We start from the raw sequence: 19,660 nt of genomic DNA on the forward strand, positions 1-19,660 counted from the left end.
CTGTGAGGGCGGTGAGGCCCTGGCACAGGTTGCCCAGAGAAGCTGTGGCTGCCCCTAGATCCCTGGCAGTGTCCAAGGTCACGTTGGATGGGGCTCTGAGCAACCTGGGATAGTGGATAGTGCGATAGTGGAAGGTGTCCCTGCCCATAGCAGGGGGGAAGAAACTGGATGGGCTAATAGGGTTCCTCCCTGGCCAGGGCATTGTGTGGTTCTCTGATCGTATGCTTGTCTCGTCTTTTCGGAATAAAGGGAGATAATCCCAAAATGACAGGTCTGTGTTGCTGGGAGCCATCAAGACTGAAGCCAGCAGTAACTGGAGCAAAGTTAATGCCGGTGCTCGCAACCACCGACCCCCTCCTTAAAACAGACCCCAGACTCAAAAGGAGAGAATTCGGGCTGCGCAGTAATGAGTGTGAGGAGCCGGACACACACCCAGCAAACGGGGTTGAGTACTAATTACGTAACTTGCAGCCCGTGAACGCTGATGCTTCTGTTTCTTAAAATGTATAAATTGTGTCAAATTTCGGTGACCGGAGAGCCTTGTGCGGGAACGCTCCTGCCCTTCACACTGGAAGACAGAATTCCCAGGCGAACTCGAATCACACACGGAGCTCCCACCCCTCCATGTGTGCCGCGCCCGGAGATCTCGCGAGAACACGGTGGCCTCGGCGGGGGTTGCCCATAGGGCGTCCGCGTGCTCTCGCGAGATCTCGGGCTCCTCCCCCGAGCCGTGCGGGGAGCGCAGGGACGGGCGGGGCGTCCGCGCCCAGGCGGGATCGGGAACAGCGGCGGGGCCGGCGCCGGCCTCGGCATGTCGGGCGAGTGATCCCGGCCGGGCGCTGTGGCCCGGGGAGGTGCGGACAGGGGCCGGGCGCTCCCCCCGGGGGAGCCGCGGTGCCGGCGGCGCCCGTGGCCGCGCGGGGCCCCCGCGGGCTCAGGGGTGGGCGGAGCGGGGGGGGCTCCGGCCGCCTCTCCCACCCCCGCGGGCGCCGGGCGCGCAGGCCGGACCCGGGCCCCGCGCTCCCCGCCGAGCCGCCCGAGGAGGGGGAGCAGAGCGCCGCAGGGACATGGAGGGCGCCCGGCCGGAGGCGCCCGCGCCTGGCCCTGTCTAGGGCGCCCCGCGGGCCTCGTCCCTCCTCCTCCTCGGAGCGGGGCCGCGGCCGCGCCCGGGCGAGGCGAGGAGCGGGACCGGGGCTGCTTCACCACAGGAGAAGTCGGCCCAGGTGAGAAACACTTGCCGTCCCCTTTACGCTGTCCAGCGGCGCTGCCCCGGGCTCCCCGGCACGCCGGGGGCAGGCCGCGGTGAGCCCCGGCAGCTGCAGCCGAGCACGGGGCCCAGGCCTGCCCCTCTCCCTCCCCCCGAGGAAGCCGCCGTCTGACTTCCGTGACCCTCGTTCCTTTAATATTTTAGGGTTTTTTAATGAACCTATATGTCTTTTTTTTTATCTTGTGTATTCTGTAATTAAGCAGGAGTACATACAAAAATAAATTCTTACGCTAGAAATCGCCGTTTTCGGTGGTGCCCCGCGACAGGAGGAGGAGCAGCGGCCATAAACTAAAAGGAAGTTCCACCTCAACATAAGGAAGAACTTGTGTACATGAAAGGTGGCAGAGCCCTGGGGCAGCTGCCTGGGGAGGGAGCGGAGTCCTCCTCTGGTGATATTCCAAAGCCACGTGAAGGCGTTACCCGCTCCAGGTCACCCTGCCTTGGCACGGGGTTGGACCGGATGATCTCCAGGGGTTCCTTCCAGCCCTAACTGCCCTGTGATGTTTGTAATTTCCCACCTGGGGTATTTGTCAGTGGGATGCTGAAGTACAGATGAAACTATTCATTTAAAAATATGCTGTATTTAGCAAAGACAAAACTGAAAATGGGCTTAAAATTCTGACTGTGTTACTTAAAGGTCTTTAAAGCTTCATCATAAATTATTTTTGCATGTTACTTATTTTAGGAAATATGCTTTAAATAGAAGCAGTTTGTGTACTTCTTTAAAGTGGGTTTTAAATAGAGAAGTGAGGAGAGTAATACTGTGCATTTTTGTTGCCTTTTCAGCAATATAGTTCCCCTGTTCTCTGTATTTTTCCTCCTGAGAAAAAATAGTTTCTTCTGATAAATGTAGTCTACTGAATATGGACTCTAATACTTGTATGTTTCTAGGATATTACATGTAAATTGCACAGTCATCTTATGGTGTGTTCTGTTTCTTTGTTTTTGTGGTTTTTTTTTTTCCACGGTGTGCAGTTACTTTCTGCTTTCGACGTCTGTTTCTTACAGGAAGAAAATGAAAATATTTTCTGAGTCTCACAAAACTGTTTTCGTTGTGGATCACTGCCCCTACATGGCAGAGTCATGCCGGCAGCACGTGGAATTCGATATGTTAGTGAAGAACCGCACTCAGGGCATCATTCCTCTGGCACCCATCTCCAAGTCCCTGTGGACCTGCTCAGTGGAGTCGTCCATGGAGTACTGTAGGATAATGTATGATATTTTCCCTTTCAAGAAGCTGGTAAGTTCTGCCAGCCATGCTGCATGTCATGCTTGATACCATAAGGGATGTTTGCATGTTTTATTCAAGTCTTAATATGTTCGTGTTGTTTAGAGCAAAATACCAAATATAGTTTATCACCTAAAATTTTGTTCCTGCAGTTTATATACATGATCTTTTAATTTGTTTTAGTAACATACGAATCTCATTATGTATTTAATTTTGGAATCTTTCATTGTCTTAATGTCACTTTACAAGTTGGTGCCAAACATGGAGAGGTGCTTTAGGGCAACGTAGAGATTTATTATTGTGCTCTCCTGAGCTCTGACTTTACAAAGGCTTGAGTAAGGTATTGCCTTAAGTTGAATTTTGTTGCTAAACACACATGGTAGCTGTTCGTAAGGGTTTTGGTGTGAGCTTTGAAGGAATTCTGGGCTTTAGGAAGAGGCAGGATCGCTCTGGAGCTAACAGTTTGGAAAAGTGGGAGAGCTTCCTGGCACACACAGCTCCTTGTTTAGAAAAACTTATTTTCTTAGTGATGTTAATTAAATCTTGGTAGATATTTACCCATGATGTACCAGATTTTGGAGAATGATGTACAGTTTACAGTATTAGAATTTACTTTATTTTTGTAGCTATCCCACTGAATACATGCTTAATTCTTAAAATACTAGTATTTTGAAAATCTTACTTGGTGTAGAGAAAGATTTTGTGGTGTACAAGTAGAAGTTGAAGTTGTTAATCATGTTACTAAGGGGAAAACTGAATATAGTAGGAGTGTGTGAATTTTGTGAGTTTGTTATTTTAAGTTTGGCTTGTCATTGCACATTATTCTCCAGACTGTCAGAAAAAGAAATCCAATTCATATTTGTTTAAATTTGGGGAAGTAACAATATAATGGCTGTTTTCTTAATGTGCTTTTTTGATCCTTGTAGGTGAATTTCATTGTGAGTGATTCTGGGGCTCATGTGTTGAATTCTTGGACTCAAGAAGATCAGAACTTGCAGGAGGTATGATTTGTAACTGTTCTTTGGTTCTGTAGTTCAGACTTCGTTGTGAAATGAACATTGTGTTCAATATGAAATAACTGGGGTTAATTACAGTGTCGGTGGATCTAGTCTGAAATTGTTGTATAACAATTTCAAATAGCTGCACATGAGCCTGGATTATTCTATAGACAAAATTTAAAAAGAATCCAGTATCTTTTAGTAGGGACTTAAATATTTAAAATAAATATTATGAAGAAATTAGTTACGAATTTCTTCTGTAATTTGGTGCTACTTCTTGAACTTAAATTCTTTTTTAAAATATTTGCATAAGAGGCAAATAATCTGTGTTAAGTACATTAATTGTTAATATCTTCTTTATCCTCATACTGAAAGGGCTCATCCTCTGAAAAATTTACTTTGAGGAAGAAATGCATTTCCAAATTCTCAGAAAATAAAAGCAGAAGGCAACTACCGATATTAGAATGTCTTTTGGGTGTTGGATAGAAATTGTTATTATGGTCAGGTGTTTCTCTGTAACAAATGAGAATATTTAGTCACAATGAATAAATTGAATGCAAAGGATAATTTAGGGCCAAATGTTTTCTAGAAGGCTGCCAATAATGCTCGTTAATGGATTAATTTGCATGTCAGGTGTGTTAAACGCTGGCTTCTGGGGGTGGTTTGGAAGCGGTGGGAGGTGTCTTTGGGTAACAGTTGTTTGCTCCGCCCAGCTGATGGCAGCGCTGGCGGCCGTGGGGCCGCCCAACCCGCGGGCCGACCCCGAGTGCTGCAGCATCCTGCACGGGCTGGTGGCCGCCGTGGAGGCGCTCTGCAAGATCACCGAGTACCAGCACGAGGCCCGCACCACGCTCATGGAGAACGCCGAGCGCGTGGGCAACAGGGGCAGGATCATCTGCATCACCAACGCCAAGAGGTGGGGAGGGACAGGGGCAGGGTCATCTGCATCACCAGCGCCAGAAGGTGGGGAGGGACAGGGGCTTTGTGGCGGTGCTCGGGGCTCCTGCCCCTACTCACAGCGGTTCCAGACATTCCCACAAGGGCTGCAGGCAGCTTCTTTGCACAGGTCCTCCTTAGAGCACTTCTCACCTCATCAAAGGTTTTGTTTATGGGGTTCCGACAGTAAAAAGCCAAAGGTTTCCAAGATTGCCTGCTTTAAGTAGAAGAATATTCAGTGGCTTTGAACAGGAGGATTGATGGTGCCCCCTTAAAAGAAATCCACTGTTTCTTTGCAGTGACAGCCATGTTCGGATGCTGGAGGATTGTGTTCAGGAGACCATTCATGAGCACAACAAACTTGCTGCTAACTCTGACCAGTGAGTATGCTTTTTACAGAGTCTCTTGTATCTTCTAGGAAATAGAGATGTATTTCTGTCACAAAACTCACTTTAATAAACTATATGAATGAATGTCTGTATGAAGTAGAAGGTGGTAAATCATGATATTGTCTGAGAGCTGATGTATGATCATTATCTTTCCGGTATCATTCTTCATAAGACAGGATTTCTTTATCTTGTTACCTTCTACATCAAAATGAGACGCATAACTGTGCCTTGTCACACATTGTGTTTTTTATCACTAATTCATCTGAAGCAGTTTTTCTTGATAATACTCTGTTACTTTTATGTTCATCTTTCTTTGACTAAAACAGCTAACTTCTTTGAAACTAGTTTTAGTTTCTAAATGACTGTATTGCCTGGAACTTCCCTTGAGATAAAGGAATCTTGTAATACAGAGTGCATCTCCTCTCCTCTGAGAAGTCTTTCTCCACCATATGTTTTGTCTAATTAAGCTCTGAAGTGTTTGGCCATGGCACTGTGTTGCCTTGTGAAGTTGTAGTAGGTTGAGATCCTATTCCTGGTTGCTCCTTGGGCACTTCAGTAGCAGAAGGAGCAATCTCCTATTTTTTCCTGCTGCAATTGCAGTTTCATGGATGTATAAAGGATCCTGCCCAAGGAATTAGGTGTTAAATCCGTTGTAAAGACCAGGATGTCTCATAGCTATAGGTGGAGATGTGGTACAATGTCTGTATCACCCCAAACTTCCAGCCCTACCAGAATATCAGCATATATTCCATCATATCCCATCTCTCTGTCCTGTTTTGGTAGTTGTTCTCATGTTCCCTGGGATTCCCTCATTCCTACCTACCCTTGATGACACAAATCCTCTGTGGTGTCAATATTCAGCTGAATAAAGCTGAACAGATTAAGGACTTACTCCATTGATGTGTCTAAAAGGAAGCACAGTGCTATAGCATCTGAAGAGCAAGAAATATGTTAGGCTTTTATTTTTATTCTGGTAAGAACTTATTTTGAAGTCTGTGCTTTTGAATATCATATCTGTAACCTAGTTTCTGCAGCACACTCTCAGAAACAACGTTGTTGTTAACATATGTTATGACTCTGTATTCTAGATACCAGAATTAATTTAATTTTAGGAGATAGTCTGCCACACTGTAGGCTAAGCAAAATGTTTTTATTTTTAAGTCTAATGCAGATTCAGAAATGTGAACTGGTGTTAATCCACACGTACCCAGTTGGTGAAGACAGCCTTGTTTCAGATCGTCCTAAAAAAGAGGTGAGGAGCTTAAAATGAGAATATTTATCCCAGGATTAGGAACTATGTCAGACTGAAAATAGTGCATATTACTCTCAATTGTTCAGTAGCAAAAGCCCATGTGGTGGTTGTTTGAAACCAAGTACATACAAAATATCTGTAATACATTCTGCTATTCAGCAGTCTGCTCAGCATTTTAATGGGCTGTCTGTAAGAAAAGACACCAGAAAAATGTCCTAACGTGAAAAGCATGTAGTGATGCCCATTATTTAGTGTATGAAAAGGAGTAAAAAGGGCTACCTTCCTGTGATTAATTTCTACAGAACTCTGCTGTAGTTGTGCTAAAGATGGTGAATGGATAAAAATGAATTGTCTACTTCCCTCTCTAAGGCAGTCACTGGGTTTGGGTCTTGGGATGGTGGTTTTTTGTTTGTTTGGTTGGGTTCTTGTTTTGGGGGTTTTGGGAATTGTTGGAGTTTTTGTTTTGTGGGATTTTGTTTTTGAGCCCCAACCCAATGTTCTTGTTGGCTAGGGAAAAATCAAATGCGTCTTCTAGCTTGTGTTTATTTGCCTTGTGTATGTATGATGTACTTACAGGTAGACACTTAAAAAATTACTTTGCTACTGTCACTCAGCAGGTAAAAGAATGAAAAACTAGTCCCAGATCTGCTGCTAAGATTTATTCCCCATATTATGATACTAATTTTTCCTCTTAAGAATTAGTGACTCAAAATTTTTAGCACACTCCTGTTTTTTTTTTTTTTTTTTTTTTTTTTTTTTTTTTTTTGTTGTTGTTTTTTTTTTTTTTTTTTTTACCATTTGTAAAGAACTGCATCTATAGCACTTGGCATAAACTCAACATTCAGAATGAAAATAGTTTTTGCTTCTTGCTTGGTATTTTTCCCTGGTGTGGGTTTTTGAGTGGTACTCTCAGGAGTATAAATGCTTATTTGAGAGTTGAACAAACTATGCTGTTGAATGATACCACAGCCTAAATCATGAAATCCATCCAATTTATTTCAGCTCTCCCCTGTTCTAACCAGTGAAGTGCACAGTGTCCGTGCAGGGAGGCACCTGGCTACAAAACTGAACCTTTTAGTACAGCAACACTTTGATCTGGCTTCAACCACAATAACTAACATCCCTATGAAGGTAATATTGTGTCTACAGCTCTGTGTTAACCCCCTGCATCACTTCTAAATTTGTTTGAAAACTTTTGATATTTATTTTAATTGAATTTTTACATTGTTTTTTCTCTCCATATCATATTTTCTGTTTGTTTTTTTTTTTTTTTTTCTTAGCCCACATTCAATGTCTGTGATCAGGTTAGTAAAAAATAAAGAAGGGGAAAAAAGTAAAGAAGGATCACAGAACAAAATATTGTATTGCTGAATCTCAATTTTTGATGTAGCAATACAAGTGTTATTTCAGTTCTGTTTGTATTACTTTATATAAATACAGTCTTGTTTACCTCAGATCAATTTGTCTGTGATTCTTTTGTCTTTTTCTAGTTGTGTTTAGATATTCTTGACCCTTGTGCATAATAGTGGCATAGTGAGTCTCTTTTTCCTCTGTTTCATTATCATGCCCACCCAACAAAAAGGTGTTTGTAACTAAAACCTGCTTTTTTACCAAGGGTTTTCCAGTGGCTTTTCTACTTGGAAGATCCATAAATGTGAAATGGGGACAGGATATATCTAGTTAGGATGATACCAATTAAGCATCTTGTGGTAGAAGTGATGGTCATATTTTTTATTTTTTTACTACTTGGAGGGAAATCAGTGCAGTTTAGGATGTCAGTTGTTAAGTTGACAGTAATTTCAGATCAGGCAGCAGGAAACAAATGAGACAAGTGTCAGTATTAAACAAAGAGCCGTGGGCAGATAACCTTCATGATTTAAAACAATTCATTAAGTTATAACACAGTCAATCATTAATTGCATTTTTAAAAACTAGCAATATTGTGTGGATTTTATAAGTAAAAGCATGCTATCAAAGTCATTTTCATAGCTTTTATGAGAGTTTGACATGGGTCATGTCATAAATGTGACTTCAGTTTGCAAATACCTTGTCTGTAACTTTCTGACCTGTGTGCTGCTGGTGTGCCTCTCCCTTCTGCCTTTGTCCTTATAGTAATAGACTATGTTGGGTTTTCTGTGTTTTCTTTTTTTTAATTGTTTTTCTTTTTAAACTTAGAGTAAATTATCAGAGTTGCTGTTCAGTTTTTGCTGTTCCTCTGCAGCTATTTAAAGATGCAGTGTCCTCTTTACAAAAATCCATTTTTTAAATTTATAAACTTGCAGCTGCGAGTGCACTTCTTACCTTAAAATGAAGAAATAATAAGTTAAAATTGTGGGTTTTCGTTTGAATTCTTGATTTTTTATTATGAAAAGTAATTTTCATTCTACCCTGCAGTGAGCTTTTGTTGGTGCTCAGGAAGTTGTAACTGCTGGTGTTCATGTAATGTTTTGTAGGCTTCCTTAACTTCACTGATTTAAACAAAGGAAAACCTAGTTTTTACCTGGATTTGGTGCTCTGCATCCTGTCATGATGCTTGTATAAAGAGGAATAGGTTTTCAAAAAAGAAAATAAGAGGAAAAGCAGTTGGCTGCATCTTTAAACTGGTCAGAGAGCAAAGTTTCCTCAACATTGCAATCCCGTTGTTGTCTGAGGCACTTGAAAACTTTTTGTTTTCTTCTGGACTGAAAGGCAAATGTAGAATCATTCGTTTATGAAAAAGGTGACCTCTAAGTAAAGTAATTTTATTTCTTTTTACCTTTCTGTTTTGAAGGAAGAACAACATGCTAACACATCAGCCAACTATGATGTGGAGCTTCTCCATCACAAAGAGGCGCACGTGGATTTTTTAAAGAGTGGTAAGTAGAAATGGCCCTCTGAAGGTGGCCTTTGATCGGTCTCTTTGGGAGTATTCACAAAGAAAGATTGTGAGCTTCAAATCCATGTAAATTTCAGGCTCATGTAGCAAATATTTCAGTTATTCCTTACAACCCAAGAAACTTCATCTGTAATGTCGGCATTGGAATAGTACTCATGACTGACATTTTAATACAGCAGTCGGAATGTAGCAATGAGGAAACAGGTCAAATTCACATATGTTCAGAATATTTTGGGTTGGACTCGAGGATCTTGGAGGTCTCTTCCAACCTGGTGATTCTGTGATTGCTATGAGATTTGAAGGGCATGTCAGCTTCTTACTGAGGTATAAAAAGTAGGTGAGAGACCAGATGTGCAGGGAGATTTTACAAAATGAAGTCACTCCTGTGGGGATTCGTGCAGAATTATGCCTTGCACAATTGGACTTTGTTAAGTAATAATAATTGGCATCACTTACATCCCACAGGCCTGTTTATAACAATAATTGCTTTGGAAAAAACAAGATTTGTTCTGCTGTTGAGCTTTTTTGTGGTATTTGAAATACCTGCTATCTTTTTTCATAAATTTGGAATTCCTACCTGGTATTCCTCTGAGGTGAATTTTTAATAGCTCAGCCAAAGTTAGGACAAGCACAGCACTTAGACTTTTTTAGAACTATTTTGTTGAGGAAACTGCCTGATGTAAAACTTTGTTAAAAATCAGCCTATAACTTCTGTGTTAGTAGAATTAAATGTCATATGATCCATAAGTAGCCATTTTGGAGAGTCTGTGCTTTTTTTCCCTTTACTTTGAGGAAGAGGAGGTAGCTCCTTTGTCATCTCCAAGTGCTGTGCTCCAAATTTTAGGGGAGTGGATGACTAAAGATTGATGAAAAGCGCAGGGTGTGGCAGTAATGACCTCGGCCTCACCTGAACTGGTGTTAGGATGTTGAAACCTTAAAGCTTTATTGCCAGGGCTCAAAAGCAGTTTTGTAAAACCCACTGGCTCAAGAAATTAGGTCTGCTAGGAAAACACAGAAGCAAACTCTGATTGCTTCTCCTCTTCACGTTTTTCCCATTACAACTTTGAGAGGCAAAAGTCTCTTCTTAGATCCTGTACATTTTGGGTTCTTTCCTTTGTTTCTAAATACGTATTTCAGCTGTAGTAGCTCTGGTGCTAGGAGGGCAGGAATTCAGTTACATTGGTCTTATTTCTCTGAAATGATGCCGAGGAGTTTTCAGGTTAAGTAAGTTTGGCCTTTTGATACTTTGAGACATAATTTCTAAATTGTTGCAGTTAATTTTAATAATAAAGTATTTCCAGTATTTTAATATTTTCAATAATATTTTCATGATAAAGTACCTGATCAGTAGTACACATTGAGAGAATTCAGGCTGAATCTGACTTAGCAAAAAGACTGTGATGAGACCAAATACTTCTTTCCGTAAAAAAACTAAACTTGTCAAATGTGCCTTTAGATGGATTTAATTGACTTTGGGAATATAATATGTACAAGCACCAGTCAGCTGTAACATTTAAGAGTTCTGATTTCTGTGTGGAAAATTTTGAAAAAGATACTGTCTTAAAAGTCCTGAGCATTTTATCAGAAAAAAATTGCCTGTTGCTGATAGAACTAAACATATGTGGAACATTCTAACTGTCAAATTAAAAAGTTAGATATCTAACTTTTAAATTTAGATTACATTGTGTATATGTTCACGTTACATACATTTTGTACCTTAAACATTTAGAGTTGTTTGGCTGTAATAAAGAAACTCTGGTTGATCACCCCCTCTTTCTGCTTCTCTCTGCAGGTGATAACCACGTGGGTGGCAACAGCAGAGAAGGCACATTTAAGGAAACTGTGACACTGAAATGGTGTACTCCTCGAACCAACAGTGTGGGTAGGTGACATGGAAACTTCCAGAACTAGTTGGTAACTTGTACAAACTGAGAACAGGAGAGAAAGACAGGGAAGATCTGAGGTGACCTAGGAATCGTGTGGCCATTCAGCTCATGCACCCTGTCAACTATTAGCAATTTATGTTGACTCATTGAGCCAGCAGGCCAGAAATACAGATAAGAGAAAAAAGGAGCAGACCGATTGGTCAGTGAATTAATTCAAGAGGTAAAGAATTGAGGTTTCTGCTGGAATCAGGGCTTGAGAATGTATGAGGATCTCAGAGCTGTGGATTCTTGGGAATCCTCCCAGTGAGGAAATGGTACAAGGGTCTTTAGATTGAGAGGCATCTAGACTTTTTAGTTCTGCTTGTTGTGGACTAGCCTCCTCCTCTTCCATTCTTCTATTTTGTGGAATTTTTTTTGTCTCTGGAATTACACTCAACTTTTCTACTCCTTTATTTTTCAGAACTGCACTATTGCACCGGAGCATACAGAATTTCACCAGTAGATGTAAATAGCAGACCTTCTTCATGCCTTACAAACTTTCTCCTTAATGGTAAATTTGTGTCCTTGGCTAATTATTCAATGTTGTAATTTTTAATTCTGTAAATAGAACACTGGGCATGTTTTGATTTGTATAGCAGTAATGTCTATATACTGTAAAAATACTAAATTTATTTTAACATGTTCTGTAAATAAAAGAAGAAAGTTGTTAAATGTCCTCAAAGGCAAATGTGTTTTGAAACTTAAAGGTGGGAGGAGAGATGAAAAGAAGGAACAAGTATTGAAATGGAGGTTTGTATGTTTGCAAACCAAATGGCATTACAAACATCCTTTTAAATGAATTTGTGCTTCAGTAATTCAGTTGTCTAAACATGCAGTGGTTTTATTAAACACTATATCTTAGTGTATTTTTCTCTAGAGATTGTGTAGTGAAAATGTCCTTTGATTAATAAAAATGGTTAGAACTAAAATTAATAGTGGATTTCAGATAAGCTCACTCTTCTGATTTTTGCTATTTTTGTTTCCTGATGAAAAGAAACTTTTTTGGAGAATGCACCCTTTTATGCTTGGTGTATTTTACTGAAAAGAAGACAAAGGCAGCTTTATTTCTCTGGCTGAAGAACAGTATCCATTTTAAGCATTAGCAAGTGGTATCAGCTGATACCTTTACACTGAAGAGGTTATGTTATTTCTTTTTGAAAGTTGCTTTTAATGAGAGTGTTTCTGCAGCAAGGCCATTTGAATGCCTTAGGAGTATGGTTTTTTTTTTCCCCCCTAAGAATAAATCCTATAGGAAAAGTGTTTGGTTGGTCTAGGGAAGGCCTTTTGGTGTTGCTTTGTAAAATTGTAGGAGCATATACCCTGTTCTGTGTCAGGAAATGAGGAGATGGCAGTTCCTTGTTCAGCTGGGGGAAAACACTACCTTGGTGGGTTCAGATTCTTCTTGGCTGAGCACAAGCCTGTATTCATGCAGCTGGAAATTTAAAATTGCAGCACGCAGGAATGAATGATTGAAACTGATCTCCCTCCCCGCAGGTCGTTCGGTGTTGTTGGAGCAGCCACGCAAGTCTGGCTCCAAAGTCATCAGCCACATGCTCAGCAGCCACGGGGGAGAGATTTTCCTGCATGTGTTGAGCAGCTCCCGCTCAATTCTGGAAGATCCCCCCTCAATTAGCGAAGGCTGCGGTGGGAGGGTCACTGACTACAGGATCACAGTAAGAGTCTTTCTGTCCTACACTGCTGCTTCTCTCACATGGCAACAGGTGCAGGGCACTACGTGTGGGAGGAAGTGTTGGAGTAGATTGCATGGTCAAGCTTCCTTTGTAATAAATAACCTTGATAGCTATTTAGTAGAAAATACGACATTTGTTGATTGTTATGCCTGTTTCATAAAATACTTGGTGTGTCAAGGATTGCTTCCTTAATGCCTTAGGAGTGTTTAAAGTTTGTTCTGGTTCTAGAAAAAATTTTTCTTGGCAAGTTTCTTCTGTGGGTTGGATACATATAGGACCATATCATGCTTACTGTCAAAGGATACATTGCACATGAGTGGTTTGTACAATAAATAGAAAAGATGAAGTTTGACAGCTTTGAACCTTGATACCAGACAATCACCTGTCATGCATTTTGTTTATCCTTTATTTTTTTCGACACATCCTTGGTATCTTTTGTAAGCAAGCAGAAGTTTCTTCTGGAAAAATATAACTCTTCCCATACACTGAATACGTTGCAGATCTGCAAGTCCTTGTCAAAACCCGTACATTGATTTTTACCCCATATTTCTGTGCCCCTGTTTTTGTGTTCCCCCTGGTTCATGCGTGAGAGCTAGAGGCAGGGCTGTGGTTGGTAGGGTCAGATGTGGCAGTGGGATGGTACAAAGTGATAGGCAAGGCTAAACTTTTAGCCCCTTCACTGAAAGTTTACTTTGTTAGAGAAATGCCTAATTGTATCTTGTTTGGTTATCATTAGGATTTTGGTGAATTTATGAGGGAAAACCGATTAACTCCTTTTCTAGAGCCCAGATATAAGATCGATGGAAGTCTTGAAATTCCATTGGAACGTGCAAAAGATCAGTTAGAGAAACATACTCGTTACTGGCCTATGATTATTTCTCAGACCACCATCTTCAACATGCAAGCTGTAAGTAACCTGGGCTGTGTAAATTTGTTCTGTTCCTAGATTAAATTTCCCCTTGTCACTTGATGAAATACCAACTCTCTGGGGTGATTAATCCCTTGCTGTAAAATCAGTTTATTTTCGGCTTTATTTTTCCTGAAGTAACTCTGTATTTAATGCAGTAGATTCTTGGAATGCTATTTAAATAAAATGATTTGAACCTGACAGTTCCAGTTCTTCTGGGTAAAGAAAGGATCTGCTTATACTTAGAGTTAGTACTAAACTGGGGATTAGAGGGTGAGGTTTTGTTGCGTGTTGTTTCATTGCCTTTAATTTTTTTCTCCCTGTTGCTCTCCTGTGACACACACACACATTTTCTTGTTGTTCATTTCTGTTTTGTCTTGCAGGTAGTGCCATTAGCCAGTGTGATTGTAAAGGAAGCAATGACTGATGAGGATGTGCTGAATTGTCAAAAAACAATATACAATTTGGTGGACATGGAGAGGAAGAACGATCCATTGCCGATTTCAACAGTTGGTACCAGAGGAAAGGGGCCAAAAAGGTTACATGCATATCTCTCCTTGTTGTTTGTGGACTATTTTCAGAAATAGTCTGTTGACAGTGTTTTCATACCAAATTTTTAAAATATAGCTAAAAGTAATACGTAGTAAACTAAATGCTGTATGTGCACAACCCAAATGCTGTGAGTGCTTCACGTGTATCATTTAGGGGATGTAACAGTAGTGATATTGCTGTATGTTAGGGAAAGAACATAGATAATTTTATTACCTAAAAATTTAAATATTTAAAAAAATAAGAAGTCAAAGATAGTTACCAGCAAAGGTGAGAAATTGATACAAATTGGACAGATAAAGTGGAATAATTTCAAATAATAATAGTAATGAAAACTTAAGTCTATTGTAAATAATGGTGCATTAAAACTGGGATATATTTGGATCCTTTTGGAACAGTTATTTAAAATATGGGATACTTCTTTAAAATAAGCATAGAATATTCTGATCCCTTAATCACTGGGATGTGATCATTGTGTTTCCAAGAATTGATTGTAAAGAAATTCAGCTCCCAATTTGCCTACATGACTGGGAGTTGTTGATAGTTGTGTGGTGCAATTCATTCTTGTTTTTTTAACCCAAATAATGTAATAATTAATTTGTATGTCAGAACATGAGTGGCCCTCTGATGTTGCATTGTTAGCAAGCACCTGAGAGATTTCACGAGTGCCTTTTGACAGTGAGATCTTGTGGAACAATATGATTTCAATGGACATAATCCATTTCAATTTAAACTCTACTCTTGGTGTTAACTGGGAAACGTTCAAGTGGTTTCAAGCAGAGAGTAATCCCAGGTGGAGAGGCCTCCAGTACAGGAGGGCCGATAATCTCTTTGGAGTTATTTTTGGTTTGGGGGTTCTGTTTTGTTTCTTAGGGTCTGCATTCATTCAGTCAGTAGTTGGATGATTTTGGAAATCCTCCACATGACCAGTGTTTCCTGGCCCTTTCAGAGATGAGCAGTACCGCATTATGTGGAACGAGCTGGAGACCCTTGTCCGGGCACACATCAACAACTCTGACAAACACCAGCGAGTCCTCGAGTGTCTCATGGCGTGCAGGAGTAAACCCCCAGAAGAGGAGGAGCGCAAGAAACGAGGCAGAAAGAGAGAAGACAAAGAGGACAAGTCAGAGAAGCTGGGCAAAGACTATGAGTCTGATAAGCCATGGCAGGAATCAGAGAGGTATGTTTTCTAAAGTGAAATCTAACTGTAGCATAATTTTTGTTCTTAGTTGTTAGCCACTTAGCTGGGTGTTTCAGCTTGAGGAGTTCCTGCTGTTGGATTCTATCATAACCACGCTATCAGATATTAAACTGCTTTATGGAAATCTAAACCGTGGCTGAAAAGGTGGGACAAGCAGTTGTTTTCTTTTAAGCTGTAGGTAGTTCAGTGTTCAGGTTGATTAAACAACCCAGCTTGATTTGGCTCTTCTCTTCAGCTGATCATCAAGATTAATGCCCATTTACCTCCTGTCTGTAATTCATGTTGTTATTGTTGCTTGTCTAAGTGGCAAGCACCTGTCAGTCTGTTCTGTATTCCTCCTTTCAAACTACTTTCTGCAGAGATCCAAAAAGCTCATAGTAATAAGCTTAATTTGCATGTGTTTTGTGCATGCTGGGATCATTTAGGCTAGGAGGGCCTTTTCATCTACACTGCTGTCACCATGCTGATGGCATTCCGTGCCTTCCTGTGAATGGTCATTCCTACAACTTTGCTTTCACACATGGAACAGAAATGGGGACTGAGATAAAATGGATTTGGTGTGAATGGGTCTGAATTCACCTCGAATAGATAATAAGAAATTGTATGGTATTTCTATATGTATATATTTATTTTTATTTAGTGTTTCCTTCACAATTCAAGCATCAATTGTCTCAACTGAAGTGAAACTGTGTATTAAGAACCTTTCCTTTATGTAATGCTTTATATAGAGAATTATTTGGCTAGAACTCCCCATTGTTTATCACCCACTCCAAGGGGTCAAAAGAAACTCTCCTGGTATGGATCCTGTATAATTTTGAGGAGTACAGAAAGCTATTAGGAATTACATCCCATTCAATCATATTTTTCCTCACCCTTTTCCTTCGCTCTGAAAAAGGTTAAAAGGTCTTTTGGATCGGGAGAAAGAAGAACTGGCAGAAGCTGAAGTTATCAAAGACTCCCCTGATTCTCCTGAGCCCCCCAACAAAAAGCCTCTCATCACAATGGATGAAATGCCCACAGTTGAAAAGGCAAAAGGTAAACCAGAACAATTACAACAGATTATTTCTTTCAAAGGTAGATGTTGTTGCATTAGTCTGTGTTTTCTAAAGTAATGGGGTGAATAATTTTGGAGTTAAAGCTAAGTCAGTGATGATTTTGTTAAATTAAATGCCACATGTTGAGAAATTCTTGGAAACCATGTTAACCTCAGCAGGTTTGTGAAAAAAGGGAGATCCAAGACACTGTGTGGGTCTGCTGGTTGACTCTTGGTTGGCAGGGCGTTGGCCAAGTTCCTGCTGGTGCTGTTAGAGCTACTGTATGTGAGGAATGCTGTTTGAGGGCAGGTATCAAAAATCACTGTCTCCTGCTAATAAATAATCAACTTGCCTAAGCAGTGCAGTTGTCAAAATGGGCGGTTCTCACTGATTTGTCCTCCTTAGTGTGAGTTATTTTCTATCACAGTGGCTGAGCTGATGCTGAGATTCTGCATTTAAAGCAGAGTCCATATCACGTATAGCAACTCCTCAGCCATTATCAATTTGCATATTTTCTATTTATTTAGCTCCTATTCTAAGTTTAATGTTTTGAATATTAGTGGTTTTAACGTGTTGTATTACTGTAATCTATAATTCCTTTAAGGTGTTATAATGATGTAATATTAATTCAGAAATTTCATCACTTAGACTCTTTTTATTTAAAATTTTAGGGCCAATGTCTTTGCTGTCTTTATGGAGCAACAGAATTAATACTGCTAACTCGAGGAAACACCAGGAATTTATTGGTCGGTTGAACTCTGTCAACAACAAAGCTGAGCTGTATCAACATCTGAAAGAAGAAAATGGGTTTGTATCAGGAAATGCATCACTACCCCTGTCTTGGCAGTAGTTAGTGTGGAGTTCACAGCATTAGATACTGCTCTTTTGATGATTAGAATATCTAAATACATTCCTTTGCTTCTCAGCATTGATCGAGAACCACAGTAGTGTTTGATTTTCTGTTGGCATCTGTGCTGAGTGAGACTGATTGCTGAGAGCTGGGCTGCCCTGGGCCTCAGGGATTGCCCTTGCAGCAAAACTCTTTATGAAACTTCAGGGTTGAGCAGTAGCTGAGATTTTCTGCTTGCTTTAGCTTCCAAAGGAATGGCTGATACAGAAATACTGTTGGTAGTAGTGACCTATAAATACTTTTGGTAATAAAGTGGTTGAATCTTTGGCTGTGCTGTAATGAAGTTGACAGTAGTCCATGTTCTATGAAAAACACTGGAAAACCAAACCAGCCATACCAATCAGATGATGGTAGTGATCAGTGTAAGAGGAGTGAGATGAAGCCCTTGTAACAAAGGGCTAAAGCTCAAGTTTTTCAAAGTGGATTCTTTAGTCACATGAATATTTTGGATTTTGGTGAGGTTGACAATGGATGGTTTTTCACAGCTGAAATGTATCTCTGCAGAAACCTTTCCTTCCTGCTGTTTAAAGAAATATTAAGAGGAGTTATGGTTGCATGTGTTGGGGTAGGGAGAGACAGGACAGTTAGTGAAGTAAAAAATACTTATGAAAGCATTGAAATCTGATTTTTTTAAACTGTTGATTGTTCTTCCGGTAACAAGCCTTACCAATTGTTGTCTTGCCTTTCAGAATGGAAACAACAGAAAATGGAAAAGCAGGCCGGCAGTGAGGATCAGTTCTGTTTCTTGGGACAAAACTTGGCCAAACTGCAAAAATATTTAATGCTGGAATTGTTCTTGGTACTGTTTCAATACAGTTGTAGAGCTCTGGTTTGATTGGTTTCTGCATTTTTCTAGTCCTGTTTTTGCTATGGAGTTTGAAATCTGCATATCAAGTTAAACCAACTGTGTGCAAATAGGAGCTGTCCTGAAGCGTTTTCCAGTTGTGCTTTAGGATGAAGAAAACCTCTGCTGCCATGGAGTAAATCAAGTAATCAAAAATGTTAGCCAGCTTAAAGTCCTTGCCCAGAAGTATTGGATACTATTTCAAAATCAGTGATGAATGTCTAAAAAAAAAAAAAATTCAAGTAATTTATAATCTGATAACATCGTAAGTTTTTGGTTCATGAATACCTTTTATTTATATGAGGATTCCTCAGGAGTTCAGAATTATGGAAAAGCCACACACTGAGTACGCAGACACTGAGCTGAGAGAGTGCCAGTCTTGGTTTTCATCTGAGGGGTGGGAGGGTGAGGGGTTTTACAGATAAAAATTGTTGGTTTAAGGACTTTTTAAAAATGAAATGGAAATGGTCTTTAGAAAACAAAGCCTTTCAGGTTGTTGCGTTGGAGATAAGGCTTTGTAAGCAAAAGTACAATAAAATTTTTTGCTAATAATTATTTTTTGATGAAGTATATTCTGTGTGATACTTGTGGTTCTGTATCTGAGAGACTGAGTATGAATGGCTGTGAATGAAAAGTTAAGAGATCTGTCTTCAGTTTCTTTGATCCTCTTTCACTGGGGAGTAGAACTGTCGACTGGGAAAACTTAGTCAATGTCTGTGATCTGATCCCTTGTCAGATTTTGGGTTGTCTTCCACGTGGGCTAAGAAAAGATGAAGTCCTGAGCTCTCCAAGTGTGTCAGCCTTCCTCTGATCTGTATCTGGCTTCTGTAAGCAACTGAAGGGCTCACAGATTGGATATCTTAGAGTTGATTTGAGACACATCTTTGAGATTTTCTAAAACTAAATCAATATATTCACCTTCAACTTTAAATACCATAGTCCATGATGGATAGATCTGAACACAAATATTCTTCACTTAACATTTGTAACAATCCTTTTTTCAGCTTTGCTAAAGGACCATGAATAATTTCAAGGTGATTATTCAGCTACTCTGAAGACTTTTATTGCTTTTATTTTTACTACTTCATTGAAAACAGAATGTCTTCCATCACCACATCTCTTGATAGCCTATCTGAAATGTTCTGATGGAGAAAACTGCCACAGAATAACTGCTGCTCAAACTTTCTGGGTTGTTTTAATGAGATTTCACTGCATATCACTCTGGATGTTTCTCTTGTTTACTAGAGGTTTAAGTCTGGAAGATGGGGAGCATGTAAATGTCAGCTCTGCAATTTGCTAGGCTGGAGAGTTAGAGCTGAAAAGCTCATCCTGTGCCTTGGGAATTGTGTTACATCTCATGTACCATTAATAGTCAGCTGCACTCCTTGAAAACATGCACAGGAATTAAATACTTCATTAGCAGAAGAGAAATTTAATAGCACCTGCTATTAAAGTATGTATTTGTTTAGCTTGTTTGCTAACTCCATTCTCCACATTTGGAGCATCTGCCAAGTCAGACTGGTTGGTGATTAAATGAGCAGGGCCTGGGGACTGTGAGTCTGTGCTTGGAGGGTCTCACAGGGACACAGGAGACTGCCAAGAGCTGATCTTTGCAGTTCTGGAAAGGGCATTCCATACTCCTGCCCTGCATAGT

General features: G+C 40.3%; 1 protein-coding gene across 1 annotated transcript; it reads left to right on the plus strand.

Moving 5' to 3' along the window:
* Positions 1 to 735: 735 nt before the first annotated feature.
* Positions 736 to 18,576, plus strand: INTS13 (integrator complex subunit 13). The gene is made up of 17 exons (XM_066183750.1): positions 736 to 1,223; positions 2,276 to 2,507; positions 3,422 to 3,496; positions 4,207 to 4,409; positions 4,729 to 4,809; positions 5,980 to 6,070; positions 7,073 to 7,201; positions 8,841 to 8,925; positions 10,738 to 10,827; positions 11,292 to 11,381; positions 12,365 to 12,543; positions 13,298 to 13,468; positions 13,852 to 14,006; positions 14,967 to 15,197; positions 16,114 to 16,253; positions 16,924 to 17,059; positions 17,852 to 18,576. Exons 2-17 carry the CDS (start codon positions 2,283 to 2,285, stop codon positions 17,889 to 17,891), a joined length of 2,121 nt encoding a protein of 706 aa, XP_066039847.1. The 5' UTR covers positions 736 to 1,223; positions 2,276 to 2,282; the 3' UTR covers positions 17,892 to 18,576.
* Positions 18,577 to 19,660: the final 1,084 nt, after the last annotated feature.

The sequence above is a fragment of the Chamaea fasciata genome, unplaced genomic scaffold, assembly GCF_029207755.1.
Source record: "Chamaea fasciata isolate MVZ Bird 193981 ecotype frontalis unplaced genomic scaffold, bChaFas1.0.hap1 SCAF_5, whole genome shotgun sequence".
In the NCBI taxonomy this organism is placed as follows: Eukaryota; Metazoa; Chordata; class Aves; order Passeriformes; family Sylviidae; genus Chamaea; species Chamaea fasciata.